At 37.4% G+C, this 16,162-nt stretch overlaps 1 protein-coding gene across 1 annotated transcript in view; it reads left to right on the top strand.

Annotated features, from left to right (window-relative positions):
- Positions 1-12,539, top strand: part of LOC111871561 (RNA-binding protein 25) — a 27,397-nt gene extending 14,858 nt beyond the window's left edge. The window contains exon 5 of the mRNA XM_023864760.2: positions 10,489-12,539. Within this exon, the coding sequence (XP_023720528.1) occupies positions 10,489-11,551 (1,063 nt within the window). The 3' untranslated portion in view covers positions 11,552-12,539. The remainder of the gene's footprint in view (positions 1-10,488) is intronic.
- The last annotated feature ends 3,623 nt before the right edge of the window (positions 12,540-16,162 follow it).

Raw genomic sequence — 16,162 nt, 5'->3', positions numbered from 1 at the left:
TGATAAGACTCTGGAATGTTTAGTTAGCAGTCAGTAACTTGACCTCGCTGTTTACTTAACCGACTATAAAGGAAAATGCTTTGCCTTCTTCAAGCTGTGTGTATCAGCCAGTAGCTAGTGGGGAGAATGGATCAAGGACAAATTCTCCTCCGATGACCTAGCTGACCTGCCTTGTGAGATGCGTAGTAATGGATTGATTGTCATTCAGACAGCGACAATGACGGGGGACAACAGTGGCCACAGACAGTAAAAGTGACAGTAGCTCCGACGATAATGCGGGTAATAACATTGCGCGTAGTAACATTGTGGGGACAGCAAAAAATCTAAAAAAATCTAAACCCTGATTCAAAATTGAAATACAAAGCATTTCTGATGAATGTGGCAAAGGCCTGGGCTACAGTCCAGATGGTGGCGGCAGAACCAGGGTCACACAAAGACTTAGTACGACCGGACCCATCAACTCCCACCCCACGAAGGCCTCATGTGGACCCCCCAGGGCGATATGCAGAAAAATACTCTCGTGAAAATTGTGAAGAGTGAACATTCCAAGGGGAAGAATACTTCTAGCCAATGCCATGTTTGCACAGTTCACAAAAAAAGGAGTAAGTCTACATTTGCAAGTTCTGTGTAATGCCATTTCACAAAGGGCAAAGTTTCCAGAAATATCACACCCTCAAGCACTTCTAGGAGCATTGGTAAGTGTTCTCCAAAAATTTTAGTTCAAAAAATTAATTAGGAGATTTTATATTAATTTTTAAACTGAACAGTGCACAAGTTAGGGTAGTATGTTTAAAAATGCTGGTCCCCAGGGTGATTTAAATATTTAAATCATCGGTCCGTTAAGTGTTAAGTTCGTGCTTGTAGATCTTTTCTTGTAAGAGTAAAGTGGGCTGTAGTTTTTTCAGCTGGTTTCGAGGTGGAAAGTGTCCATATTATCTAGGTGCATAACTAGAGGAGTTCAAAAATTTTATTTCTTTAAGAAGCCTGATAAGCTCAACACATATGAAACAATATTTCTAGGGGAATACACAGATTGAACAACTAGTGGACAACATCAGGTAGTACAACAACTAGTAGTAGAATACTGGGCGATGGACAAAGTCCAAAAAACTAGTAATTCTGAGGGACATTGAACAGCCTTTCAGCACTTGCATATGGCTCATCATTGTGTTAAGGTATTAGAGCAGTTCGTTCATTGTCCAGGGTATGGAATGTCAGTTTATTATTCTTTTAAAAAGACTGGAGATAGGATAAATGTTATATCTTGGAAAATGTTATTATACTTGCACTCTTCTATTTCATCATTCAACACATTCAGGTTTAGTTACTGTCATGAATTTGTATGGAACCAGATGACTATTATGCTACCCCTGTTGAAGTGTAGTATTGTTGAAGAGTTAAATTGAAGGAATATGCACAATAGATTATTGAAGGTGGTGGTGCAAGGGCCAACAGTTAGGCCCACCCCTTGGGTATGTAGTGTCATGGATTAAGGTTTCTATTTTGTGTCTGTGGTAGGATATCTTTGAACATTCTAATATCACAGAATTTCCAGCTCCATTTTTATTATAAGGTTCACTGGCCAATATCACACTTCATTTATGTTTTGATATGTAATATTTATTAGGTAATTCTATGATATTTGTAATTGTCATTTGTTAATTTGATTATAAATTTTGACTGAGGACCTAATTAATAATTTGTTAAATAAAAATTGTTAGACCCTGTTTTCAAATAACAAAACGAGTCAAAGTCCCATGCATTCTGCGGGACAGGGTGGGAAATTAAATTATTTTCTAAATATGAAATTTTTGTTATCCTGACAGTCATTACAGTGTGCCAATTTTCAGAGAGCTAATATACTGATGTATTTATACTCGTAATTCCCTATTATCAAGCACACTATAATCATAGGACAACTTGGAGAAGTATGGAAAAACGTCCCTGTCCTGAGTGAGATTTGAACCTGTTATCCATATATTTGAGAGGCCTGAAGGCCATGTGGCCACAAGGATTGGCAACATAATATCCCTTGATGTAATTATATGTAAGTGCTACTCCTCCCAGGCATGACAAACTTTTCCTGTTACCTTCACTTCCTTTTACATATAACCCTTGAAGCGAGATTGTGGCAGTCATGTCACTAGTATTGCTCGTAAGAACTCTGTTAACTGCGTGGAAGAACTATGGCACTTTCTTGTACTCTGCTTCAGAAATTTGCCCCATCTGTGCATGTTTTCATATGGACATGTATTTTGACTGAACAGAATTATGTCATGGGTGGTCATATACGCTGTATTGCCATACAGATGTGTTCGTATGTCCTGTTTATGTGCAGTCTGAGTAGCCACAGTCTGCCTTGTTGAGGTTTTCATATGCTTGGGAATAGAGGAAATCTCCCACTACATTTTTCATTTGTCATTAGTCTCCTTTTAGAAACACAACAGGAATGCATATGTACAGTACTATTAATGATTGGAAGATGCTTTCTATCAGTTTCCTTTAAAGGTTAACACTCTTTTTTAACCCCAGTCAGTCATGCTTAGACAAGATATTGTTCAGCTACATTTTCCAGCCCAGGTCTTCAAGAAAATGGCATACTGGTCACAAGAAAAGAAAACTTTTTAGAATCAAATAATCCAAACACAAGATATCTTTTCCTTGATTTTTCCCTATAGAGGTATGGAAGGGCTATATAAAGACAGAATCAAATAACATGGGTGCATTAGATTATACAGATGTGGGAATCAGTTCACTAAATAGAGGATTTCACTAAACTGGGGGTTCTGGCATGATTTTCAAAGATATTAATGAAGAACAAAGAATATCATCACATTTTGTAACAGGAAAAGAGGTAAAGCAGAAGATAGACTGTATGAAGGTGTTTCAAAGCATTAAAGATACGGGAAAGAGATCAAAGAAAGTGAAGTGTACTGAATCTAACATTTGTGTCTGCACATCACATGATGATGTAGACATATATATACTCAGGCCTGAATCATGGCACATAAAACTTGATAAAGAAAAATCTGAAAATAAGAAAAGGCTGATAAGTCAAGGACTGAGTGGAGCCTGTGCAAGAAAAGGACTGGAAGTATTTGAAAGAAGTATACCTAACTACTAATTTCCTGTGTCTTATTGAATTTGAAGTTCTTTGCTATATTTCCAAGAGCCCATTTGATAAAATAATTCTACATCAGGATGATAAAGATTCCAAAAATGTGGCAACAATCAAATGAAAAGAAGTGATCTGAAGATACTGAAATGTGGTAGGCAGCTTCGCTTGATGGAAGAACAGAAAGTGAGGTGCAGTTTCTTAGGCAAATTAAGTTAACAGAGACATGATGGATAATCCTTTCCTTTCAATTAGTGCAGCAAGTGAGAAGTGGCTCTTCTGCTGCCTGTTTTTTGTATATCTTGAACAGTTGACAGTACTGTAAAGTAATCAAATACCCAAACTGAGAAAGGCCAGTTCATTTTTAATTCCCCATGAAGGGTAAACAGTGCAGAAAGTCTTGTGCACCTTACAAAAATGCATATTTAACAATAAAGTTTGCCATATTACCTGTCTCCTCTGCCATGTGTGTGTTGTGCAGGTTTGCATAAGCACTTACATCCTACCAGGGTTTTAGTGTGATTGTGTGTGTGTGAATGAAATTTAATGATGTTATATCAGTTTTAGAAGTGAAATCATTTGTCTTAACAGATATTAAACTTAGTTTATGTAACTCTGTTTACTAATCATCTGCTCTTGGAGCTGTGCATGTGATGTGTGTGTCAGTGTGTGTTTATATATCCAGACTTTTATTAAAGAAAGAGGCTTAATCTTCATTGACTTTTCTTGTTTCATCATCATCATCATCATCACACATGACATGAACTCATTCATGGCTCAGTGGACTAAAATTTGCCTTTCTGACATAACAGTCCTTGATAAAAAAGGCTCATATGCCTTGAAATATTAATAGTTCAGTGCTTTCTAACATGTTGCCTGAATTGTGATCTATTGGTTAAATTTTGCAAGAGCCAGTTACGATGTAAGTACACAAACAAATGGTAAAGCCTCTGCCACATTTGTAATTTCATGCTGCAGGTATGCAGCATTTCACAGCACACTTTTATGTTTTTTTGAGTATGTTAGTCATGTATAGGATAGAGAAAGATGCATAGATATCTTCAGTCATGTAATTGGAGAATTTAACTGTCATCCCTCCATTGGAAACATTCGGAGATGACTTTGACAGCGTTCCTTCATGAGGAGGATGTTTATGTAAATTCTTACATCTGAAAGCAAACAGTTGTCCCCAGATGTGTTTAGTTTGTGACAACAGCATGAGGTGTTCTCCTGACAGAAGTGTTGAAAGTTTTCCACAGTCCCTCTGAGACAACATAAGGATCCATTTTTATAGAATATTGTTACCATAATTTTTAACGTAGTTTGTGATCTGTGATTTGTTTTACTTGGTAAGAGTATGCCTCTCCAGTGTTCCAGGTTATGTTTTGGTATTAAGATTCTGAGTAACACATTGTCATTTCATAGGTGCAGTCACTGCTTTGTATCATTGTCATATGAAAGTAGTATTATAACAATGAATAGGAGCTAAATATGAAGTTGATACATGCAGTAACATCGTCCATCCATTTGCATGGTGGTTAATTCTTGGAAAATAACTATTGAAACTGTGTAAAGTAGAGATTACAATTCTTCTAATGCTCATTGTTATGCACCTTACAAGAGGACAGAATTATTGACAACTGAGAGTAAAATAGTTATTATTAGAGTACCTATACATTTATATAGCAGTCATTAACCCTTCAGCGTGGGCATTTAAATATCGCTGTTGTGGTGCCTCCTGCGGTAGTTTTTTTTAATTGCCCATTTAAATTTTGCTCTAAATTATATTATGTATCATAACTTTTGAACTATATGAGGTATAATTATGAATTTTTCACTGAAATCATCTTAAAAGATGGTTTTGTAATCTTACCTTATAATATGAGCACCCTCTATCTGAGCGATGGAAGCAAGTGGATTAGAAACTGAGTTTCGTATGGTATTTCTTGAAACATCCATCTAAACACAGCCCTGCCTCACATTCACTACGCCAAAAATAAATTCTTTCCTTTTACCATGTTTTCCGCACACCACATATCTTTATTGAGGCTTTGCTTTTTCCCTTTGGCTGGAATATGCTCCAGGAAATGTTGTTCTCTGAGTCTTTTAGGCGGCGGCTCAACTGACGGAGGGTCGTATACAGGATGAGGAAAACCAGAACCGTGATTTTCCACGAGGCCTTGTGCTAATGAAAGTCTGAACTTTAGCGTACCCTTGTTTTTGTTATTCAGGAGACACCAATATATGACCATTGTGTTATGTATTGCTACATTGAATAGCCTCTTGAATAACTTCTGATACCACTTAATACTCTTCTTTCGTTCAGGCAAGTAAGGCTGTAGCATTTGATCCATCAGATCCACTCTTAGCATGTTTCTGTTGTAATCACAAACAACTAAGGGCTTTGTTTCTTGTTTGTTTGCTTTATTCACAACCACACGCATATCATCTTTGTGGTATGTTGATATCATAGTCACTCGGCCATCGTAACTGTGAGGTCAGCGTTCTATTTAGACTGACTGGCAGAGCTGCAGGAAATTGAATGTTGTGTTTACATGAACAGAGAGCACATTCTTTTCACAACAGCCCAGTGCAATCGTCATCATGCTGGCATGGTTCATTCCATATTTATCGGCCTTTGAAATTAAGCTTGCAGCTTGGCGTACGGTGTACGGCAAACCGCAGTTAGGACCATTTAAATACCAGCGTACCGTGTATGGCAAACCACGCTAAAGGGTTAAACAAGTGTTAAACCTAATGGGTTGATATAGTGGTAACACTCTTGACTCTTATTCAGGAGGTGCTCATTTCAAATCTTGGCTGGAACATTGCTAACCTGATAGGTCTTTCATAATTTTGCTCAGTCCATTCAGGCAGATTCTGGGATAGTACCTAAGTTAGGCCTTGGCTTCTTCCTTCCAAGTCATCCTTCACTTTCATCTATCCATTCTGTGCTGTATAGTCTGACTGCTGAAAGTGTTGTTAAATAAGTTACAAATAAATACATAAATAAGTGCTAAGAGCTCACATTTTACAGGCATTAACGTTAAACTTGTTTTTAATTCTTTGCATGAAATGTACGTACAGTAGAGTGTCTGTCTGTCTCTCTGTCTGCCTGCCTACCTACCTACCTACCTACCTACATTCCTGCCTGTCAGGTCAACCATCCATCTGTCTCTTTCATTTATGAGGCTACTATTTAGATTTCAGTAAAATCTGATATTCAGAATTTACACTAAATAGACCACTCTTAAGCCCTATTTTACATAAAGCTCAAATCAGGCTTTATTGATATTCTCAGAAATAGCTTATTGTATAGAAAATTTGTATGTAACTTAAACTATACATATATATAGGAATTGGTTAACCATCAACACAACACATATACTGGCTTTTACTGTTTTACAATTTAACTTTTTATTCCTGCTACATGTTTTGGTCATACAAGACCATCATCAGGCAGTTATATATAGGAATACGTTCAGTTATTGAACTACCAATATGGATCCATACCAGTGCAATGTTTCATGTTATAAATAACGGATACACTTTGCCTCAAGTTGGTATTACAATTAAAATAGAAGATATAAAATAAGATAAAAGATAAAATATATGCCATATATCAAGATATATTAGGTGATATAAGTGTTGAATATATTATATAAATATTAAATATACTTCAAAAAATTAAAATATTTAAAACTATTTAGTATGGGAGGTTAAGAAACTATGTATGCCAGCTTAATTCTAAGGTTCTAATGCTACAGTGTAGATTTGGGCAGGTTATGTCATTTGTAGGTCTTTGTTGTTAGAAGCTTTCTATATAGTAAGCCCAATTGTGGAGCCCAGTGACAAGTTTCTATGATGTATGGGTTGTTAATGTATGGTATGTTAGGTGTGCATATTTCACAATATTTGTCATTATATGATCATAAAATATGATGTAAGCATTTTGTTTCGGCAAATATATATTCGATGTGTTCTACCTGTGCATTGGTTCAATGTAGTCTGATACTGTACATATCTTGTTATGATGTATACCTTCTGTATGAAACATTTCTTGACTGGTTAATATTTGGTGGAATACAGGATGAGATACCTTCTGACTCTGTGTAATGTGAATAGCTTTGAAACAGTACATTTATATTTGCAATATATTGTTTGTTTATTTATTTATTAATTTATTTATGGTTTATTCAGTGATGTCAGAGCACTGAGTAGTGAATAGTACTAGGTGGTTCAAATATGACCAGGACTGATTTTTTTTTGTAAACAAGCTGCACTGTGCAGCAGCTGTGCGACCTTGAGAGAGTGAAGCCACAACCTCCACCCTCCCTCCTGTTAGGGTTAGAACCTGTTCAGTCCTGTCTGGAAGATGCTAGAGTGATGAGTGAACAGAAGGTAATGCGGAGCGTGGAACAACGCATTGTGATCAAATTCTTCGTTGGAGAAAACGTCCCACCCACTGAAATTCACCACAGACTCCAACAACAGTATGGGGAAGAGTGTCTCTCACGGACCCGTGTGTTTGAGTTGTGTAAGTGCTTCAGAGAGGGCAGAGAGCGCATGGAGAATGAACCGCATGATCGTCAGCCGCAAACATCCGTCACCGAGTGAAACATTGATTGTGCAGACGCGCTTATTCGTGAGAATAGGCGCATCACTATCAAGGCACTTGGAGCAATGCTGTCCATCACTGTTGGTTGTGTAGAAGACATCATGAAATACCACCTGCACTATCGCAAGGTGAATGCCCGGTGGGTACCATGCACTTTGACGGACGTGAACAAAATGGTGTGCATGCAAGTTGCCAGTCATCTGCTACAGCAGTTTGAAGACGAAGGTGATGCATATTTGAAGTCTATAGTGACCACCGATGAAACGTGGGTGCACTACTTCATTCCCGAGTCCCAGCAATCATCATGCAAGTGGTGGCATACTACCAGTTCTCCCAAACCCAAGAGAGTGTGGAGGAGCCGTTTGGTAGGAAAGTGATGGCAACGTTCTTCTGGGACTGGCACGGGGTTATCCATGTAGACTTTCTGACAGATGCCAGAACAGTCAATGCAGCTTATTACTCAGACCTCCTGGCAACAGACGTGAAGGAAAAGATCTGATCCAAGCGGAAGAGAGGTGGAAAGCGGGTAGCCTTCCTTCAAGACAATGCACGCCCCCGTACGGCCAAAACAACAATGGAAACCCTCTGGAAATTGAAATGGAACCTTCTGACACATCCGCCGTACAGTCCCGATTTGGCACCAAGTGATTTCTACCTGTTCGGAAGACTCAAATCAGACTTGCAAGGCATGCGGTTTGTGGACGACGCCGTCATCCAGAATGTTTGGGAGTGGATATGCTGCCAACCACAAAACGTTTTTGAAAGGGGCATCAGGATGCTTCCAGAACGTTGGAAAAAATGTGTTGACTCCGGAGGGGATTACATTGAAGACTGACATGTGCAAGTAAATGTTGGGCAATTTTGGTTTTAAAAAAAAATCAGTCCCGGTCATATTTGAACCACCTTGTATATTGGAAAGGATGGAAGAATAAGTAGTTGTGACCTCATTTGAGGTGCTGTATCAAATCCTTAGTCAGAATAGTCATTGTCATAACTGAGATTCAAACCAGGTTGCTCCAAAGTACAAATGATTAGCATTACCACTTGATTAAGGCTCCAAAGTAATGAAATTAGCTATTAATGTTCATATGTTTTCTTGTGTTGGAATTGAAGGAAGTACATTCCTGTATAGGAAGACTGCACTAGTAACACATACAAGGGAGAAATACGACACGCAAAAACTACGATGGCTGCAAATGAATACAATGACAGCATTCTAGTCGCGAGATAAAAACTAAACAATGACGTTTTGTTAAAGTTTTATTAAATTTAATAAGGTTGACCAATTTTAAAATGAATTTTTAATTTTCATTTTAATTAAGGAGTACTGATAACTGGCCACATGCAGTTGTGTCATTCAGTACAGTATAACAGTTTAGCATAGCGACAGACACCTGATGATGGCCCTGTATGGCCAAAACAGGTCCTGAGTGAAGAATTAAAGTGACTATAACCTTTTCTTGCTTTGGTGACGGAAGTATATAGTGTATGAACTAATCAAATAAATACAATTTCTGTGTGGTGTAATGTGTACACAGGCACTGCTGTAGAATCAGTAGAATCATGTGTGCAGTGGGGTCTTATGTAGAAACATCTGTAATGAGAACCTTGTTTAGCAAACAAAACAAAAATTTGCAAAAATTTGTTTGTTATATCACTTTATCATTAGAGGTTCTTCTTTATAGGTTTACTATTACCTGGATAAAAAAGGAATGACTGTATCTCTGTCTTTCTCTTTGGGACTTGTTAGCATAAAGGGGTGCCTAGAGAATCATGTTAAAAGGAAACTGTTGTCCTGAGGGAATGCTTTTGTTTTATCATACCAGTTAGCATAACACAAATCGTGATCAACATATAGCCACATTTAACAGTTTTTTATTGCTGTATTGCAGTGTCCATATGTACACAATGCCACTTCCTTCAGCTTAGAAATGACCCATCCCCTATCTTAATTCTATGTGTATAGGTGTGTGCATATACAAGGTAAGGTTACTAAGTTTTCTGTTTTTAAAATAAACATGTTCTGGCTTTATCAGTTGATATTTATCAGAATTTTTCTAGTATTATTACATTTTGGGAATCATAATCACTTCAACCCACATTTTGGAAACCGCTGGTCTGTTGCTTTTGATATAACATCTGTGTTTTGTGTAGACCAGAAATAGGATTAACACTGCTTGGTTTCAGATTCTCATAGTGGCGACTGTGAAGAGTAGTCTGGGATGTAGCACCATGTAATCTGGTAACATTTTGAAGGAACATTCTACCTTTATCTTCAGAGTTGAAGAGTAAGCCAAACAAGCAGCTGGCAAGATGTAGGCAGCAAGTAGAGCTTACACTTTTACCCTGAAGATGGTGGCAGTACATCTTCTGCAATGCTGGTGAACTTATGCTGGGCTACATAGCATTACATCCCAGAAGTTAGTACTCTTTAGGATTAACACTGTTTCCTTGTTTAGTTACATAGCAAGAGGCCAAGTCTTTGCTCTGCATTTTTTGACTTTGCAGGTCTTCTTATACAAAATTGCACAATTGTGATAGTTTTATGGAATGTTCCAGAAATTTGTTTTGTGAAGAAGTTACAGTTGAACATGTGAAGGTACAAAAAGAGTATGGGCATATTTGTTTGAGGTAATTTCCATTGTGATTCTTCATCACCATATTTTGAAACAAAAGATTCCATGAAACTGTCATAATTCTAGGACATGGGAGATCTTAAAAGAAAATTATTTTCTGCCTTTGTTGCTCTTAACAGTAAAGAAGCTTGGAAGGCATATATGCGAATTCACACAAGAAGAAGGAGATGTAAATCCAGCAAAGTGGGACAAACCAGAAAATACCAGCAGACCAAAACGGAGGAAGAACTAGAGAAGGAAAGAGAACGCAATAGATTGTACATGAGAAGGCTTCGAGCCTCTCAGTCATTAGAAGAAGTTGAAAGACGGCGAGAGAAAGGTAGAATGTACAAGAGGTTATCTGTGTTGCGCCGGACACCAGAAGAAGCTGCAAGGCAGAGAGAGCAGAATAGACTATATATGCAAAGACTTCGAGCATCTCAAGCACCAGAAGAGGTTGAAAGACGACGAGAAAAGGGCAGGATATACAAGAGGTTATCTTTATTGAATCAGACTCCAGAAAAAGCTGCAAGACAGAGAGAACAGAATAAACTATATATGCGAAGGCTTCGAGCATCACACACACCTGAAGAAGTTGAAAGGCGGAAAGAAAGGAACAGGATGTATAAGCGGTTGTCCATGCTACGAAGAACTCCTGAAGAAACAGCAAAGCAAAAGGAACAGAATAGACTGTACATGAGGCAGCTGCGTGCTAATAAAGTGAATGAGAAAACAGAAAAGAGCAGAACCCAGAGGCTGTCATTATCACATTTGAACTCTGAAGTGGAAGAAAATAGATTCAGTGTGGGGCTTCTTGAAACATCACAAACAGCTGAGATACCTGAACAGGGCAAATGCATAAGAACTTTGGAACACCAAAAGCAAAGGTCAGGTTCTTCTGACACTAAAATGAATAAGGCACCACAACAAGAAATTGTATCCCCTGTGATAGAAATGAATAAATTATTCAAGATGAAGGGCACTGACATGGATGGATATCATGCATTTAATATTTGCCATTTAAGACAGACATCAGCCATGGAGGAAGTCAAAAGAGAATTTGACAGACAGATGTGGCAGTGTAGTGGATTCTGGGACTATCTTGCTTTGTTGAATAAAACACAACCAGACCAAAGTAAGTTACATACAGCAGCACTTGAAACCTGTGAAGATGAATGCAGGAAGACAGAGAGAAGGAATTAGGGAGACAAAGCTCATTTGAAGAAGTTGATAGTAGGGAATGAAGGGGAAATAACAGCTAGTGTTAAGATTGATATCTATCTATATGCTGTATATACTTGTATGTGTGCTTAGAAATATTATGGTCTGAGATCCATAAATTCATTAATTCTATTTAGAATAAGGAAGAATTGCTTGATCAGTGGAAGAAGTCTGTTATTGTACAAATTTACAAGAAGGGTGATAAAGCTGACTAATAATAATTGTGGGATATCATCACTGTTATCAGCTCCATACAAAATTTTATCCACAATCATCTCAAGGCTAAGTCTATATGTACACAGAATTATGAGGGTTCATTATTGTGGGTTTCAACATAACAGATCATCTACTGATCAGATATTTGCATTTATCAGATACTGGAGAAACAATGGGAGTACAGTGAGATAGTACATCAGCTAGTCATGGGCTTCAAGAGCCTATAAATCAATTAAGAAGAAAGTGTTGTACAGTATTCTCATAGAGTTTTGGGTACTCATGAAACTAATAGGTTGATCACAAAGTATTTAAATGGAACCTATAGTAAAGGTAAACATTTGTCTTATACATTTCCTATCCATAATGGTCTAAAACACGGAGATACTTTATTGCCATTTCTTTTCAATTTTCCTTTAGAATATGCCATTAGGAAGGTGCAGAAAAACAGGTGGGACTGAAATTAAATGGGGCACATCAGCTGCTGGTCTATGCTGATGATGTTAATCTATTGGGAGGTATCGTAGATGCCATGAAGAAAAACATTAATTGAAGCTACTAATGAGGTTGGTCTAGAAGTAAACGTAGAGAAATCTAAGTATATGTTGTTCTCTTATTACCAGAATGTGGGACAAACCCAAGACTTAATGATAGATAACAGTTCCTTTGAAAATATTGCGACAGTAACAATTCAGAATTTGATTCAGGAGGAAATTAAGAGGGGACTCAATTCGGTTAATGCTTGCTTCCATTAAGTCCAGAACCTTTTGTCTTCTCATCTGCCATCTATAATCATAGAAATTAAAATATACAGAACTGTAATTTTGCCTTTGGTACTGTATGGGTGTGAAACTTTGTCTCTGACAGTAAAGGATGTACATACAAGTAGACTGAAGGTGTTTGAGAACAGGGTGCTGAGGAGGATATTTAGGCTGAAGAGAGATGAAGCAACAGGTGCTGGAGAAAACTGCATAATGAAGAGTTTCATAATTTGTACTCCTTGCCGGGTATAATTGGAATGATTAAGTCAAGGAGGATGCGATGTGCAGGTCATATAGCATGAATGGAGACGAGGAATATTCATAGGATATTTGGTGGGAAAGCCAGAAGGAAAGAGACCACTAGGATGACGAAGAAGTAGGTGGGTATATAATATTATAATTGATCTTAGAGGGGATGCGGGTGGTATGGAATGGATTGGTCTGGCTCAGGATAGGGACCAGTGGACGGCTCTTGTGAACTTGGTAATGAAACTTCAGGTTCCATAAAATGTTTGGAAATTCTTGAGTTGTTGCACAACTGGCAGCTTCTCAAGAAGGACTGATCTCCATTAGGTTGGTTGGTTATTTAGTTATTTATGCAAAATGTATGAAAATACACATTGCAGATGACATCAGTGAATAAGATGATTGGGTGAAAATTGAATTATATTTAGTAATAAATGTACAGTATGCAGAACAAAATGAAAAAGAAGCATGTACAAGTAGTATGAATGATACAAAGAATAGGAAACAGAAAAACTGCTGCCCAGATAATAAAAATATGCTACTGTATTTGGCTTTCTCACAGAACATGTCTCTTCATTTTATTATTTGTCTTGCAAATTTTGTGGAGTATCCTACCTTTTTATAGCTTCATGCCAGCTGTCACTCAGTGTCATCATTTATTTGCTTTATTTTACTTGAAATTACAAACAGGTACTTAGAATCCATGCTGTAAATTCATTAGGCTTTAGCATTTCATTGAGGCTATTGTACAAGTATGAAGATTTTATTTTTGCACACCAACAGACAGTACTTTCTTTTTAGTTTTGCATCACTTGTGTTTCAAAATTTTAACTACAGGTAGTCAGAACTAATGGCATTTTATTTAAAACTTTTACAAAATGTTTCATTGGGCACCAGCTTTTTATTTAATTTATTAAGCAATACCAGCTGATATTTTCTGTATGTCTTTTCCCAAAAAGAATTTCTCCACTCAATTTCCAGTCCTTAATAACACTATGGCTCTCAGTTACTCGACTGCTTCATAGTCAAAGGAAACAGCAATATGTCATAAATTTCTGTAGCAACTCTAATAAAAGCATAGCAATTTTTAAGACGTCACTTAATTGCCAGCAGTGTTCCTTATAGTTGACTGCATTCAGTACAAATGACATGCCATCTTCAGGTTCCTGCACACCAATATAATTGGGCATAGGTATTGAATTCTACTTTGTTCCTGTTATTTAACAAAGCAGCCTTAAAGCACACTTTGGATGAATCTGTATAAATAATTGTCATTCTGTGGCTTTATGTTGAATGTCAGCTCTTTCCTCAATCTGTGAATGTCAGAGCACACCCAAAGAGAGTCAATCACACTATAAAATGTCAGTAGCTTTTGGTTTCTTTTTCAAAATGTAGAAATTTTCTTTGGCTTTAACGAAAACAATCCATTGTAATCTCAGTCTAAGAGCTAAGCTTGTTGCACTGATAAATTTCAGTTATGATATAAGATCGTTGACTCAGTGAAATATAAGTTGGAACAGAAGATGATAACATACTTCTCCTATCTTCCTGTTATTTGCCATCTATATGTGATTTTCATTCCCGTCAGCAGAATGGCTAAATCGTGTTTGCACAAGCTTCAGAGCAGATCTGACATCAGGGGTACATAATTTTATGTTTGTTGTCCTAGAAAACCTTCATAATTTTCATAAGACAGAAGCAACAGCCTTCAGAAGTGCTTGTTGGTTCTAATTGTGTTACAGGGACAGCAAACACACTCCTCTACTTTCCTTTCAGCCATTATACAGATTAATACATTGGTGACTGTGCAACTTTATTAATTCTTATATAAAATGCTTATTATTGTGATGTGAGGGAAACAGTTTAAGTCTACATTGTAATGTGCATATTAGTGAAAAAGTTGTTTCCATTTTCTGTTATCAAAACCTTGATTTCTAACGTAATTAGTTGTTATGCGACTCGTAAGCTAATTTTGTGTAGGGTCTTCTTGAAACTTAGACAATTGTTATATGTACACGGTGTGTCCAGGTTCCGTTATGACTTATTTTTTTTTAAATGTTGCCCTGCAATGCCATCTGTTTATGAGTTGTGGCATTAAGATTCTTGAATTTTCAATTGTGACTGTCTATAATTTCAAAGCGCAAGCATAGCTGCATCATGTGTTCTGACCTTGAATGTAATAGGACTGTTCTGATGCTTGTCGGAAAATGGCAGTTGTACAGAGAGCCAACATCAAATTTTGTTTGAAGTTAGGCAAAACAGCCGGTGAAGCATACAAAATGATGAAAAGTGTGTACAGTAGTGATTGTTTGAGTCACTTGAACATTTTTTGATGTTATGCTATATTTCGTGATGGCACGGAGGACATTGAAGATGCTTCACGTGCATCAAAGCCGAGAACAACTTGCACTGAAGAAAATGTGAAAAAAGTGACCGAAATCCTTGCATCAGACAGATGTGTTTCTGCAAGACTCGTCGAGGAACTTTTGGGAATACCAGAAAGTTCTGTGCATCAAATGTTGACTCAGGATTTGGGCAAACGGAAGGTCTGTGTGTGGTTTGTATCGAACGTGCTGTCAGGCGATGAAAAACATTCAGAGTGGAACACTGCAAAGACATGTTATGGTCGGCCCAAAGTGATACACAGTTTACAAAATCGGTTGTTACGGGTGATGATACATGGTTTTTTCAGTATGAACCTCTCACTAAGCAGCAGAGTGCAGCGTGGTTGAGCCCAAAGACACCGAAATCAAAGAAAGTGCCCATGCAAAAGAGTTGAGTAAAGACACTTGTAACCATTATCTTCGATTCCAAAGGAATCAATTCACAAGGAATTTCTGCCAGCAGTTCAAACAGTGAATTCTGATTATTATCTCAGCGTCCTCAATGCTTTGTGGGCGAGAATTCTTCGACTTCGACCTGAATATCAAGAGCAAGGTTCCTGGTTGCTCCTCCAAGATAATGCCCCAACCCACAAATCGAAGATCGTGCACGATTTTTTGGCCAGAAAAGGGATCACAGTCCGTGATCATCCTCTGTATTCGCCAGATTTGGCTCCAGCAGATTTCTGGTTGTTCCCAAAAGTTAAGTTGGTGATGAAAGGAGGCCATCACAACACCATCCAGGACATCCAAAGGGAATCTACCGCAGTTTTAAATGCGATTCCACAAAAGGAGTACAGTGAATGTTTTCAAAAACTTTTCAATCGATTCCAGCTATGTATTGATTCAGAAGGAGACTATTTTGAATTAAATGAGTGAAATTTTGAAAATAATTAAAATCTTGTATTTTTCAATGTTATATTTAAGCATCCTGTTACACTCTATACGATATATGATATAAATCCATCCTAAGTGCAACAATTTATTGTAGG

Source organism: Cryptotermes secundus, unplaced genomic scaffold (assembly GCF_002891405.2).
Source record: "Cryptotermes secundus unplaced genomic scaffold, Csec_1.0 scaffold1345, whole genome shotgun sequence".
Taxonomy (NCBI): domain Eukaryota; kingdom Metazoa; phylum Arthropoda; class Insecta; order Blattodea; family Kalotermitidae; genus Cryptotermes; species Cryptotermes secundus.
The sequence above is the reverse complement of the archived record's forward strand: the minus strand, read 5'-3'. Positions and strand labels throughout refer to the sequence as shown.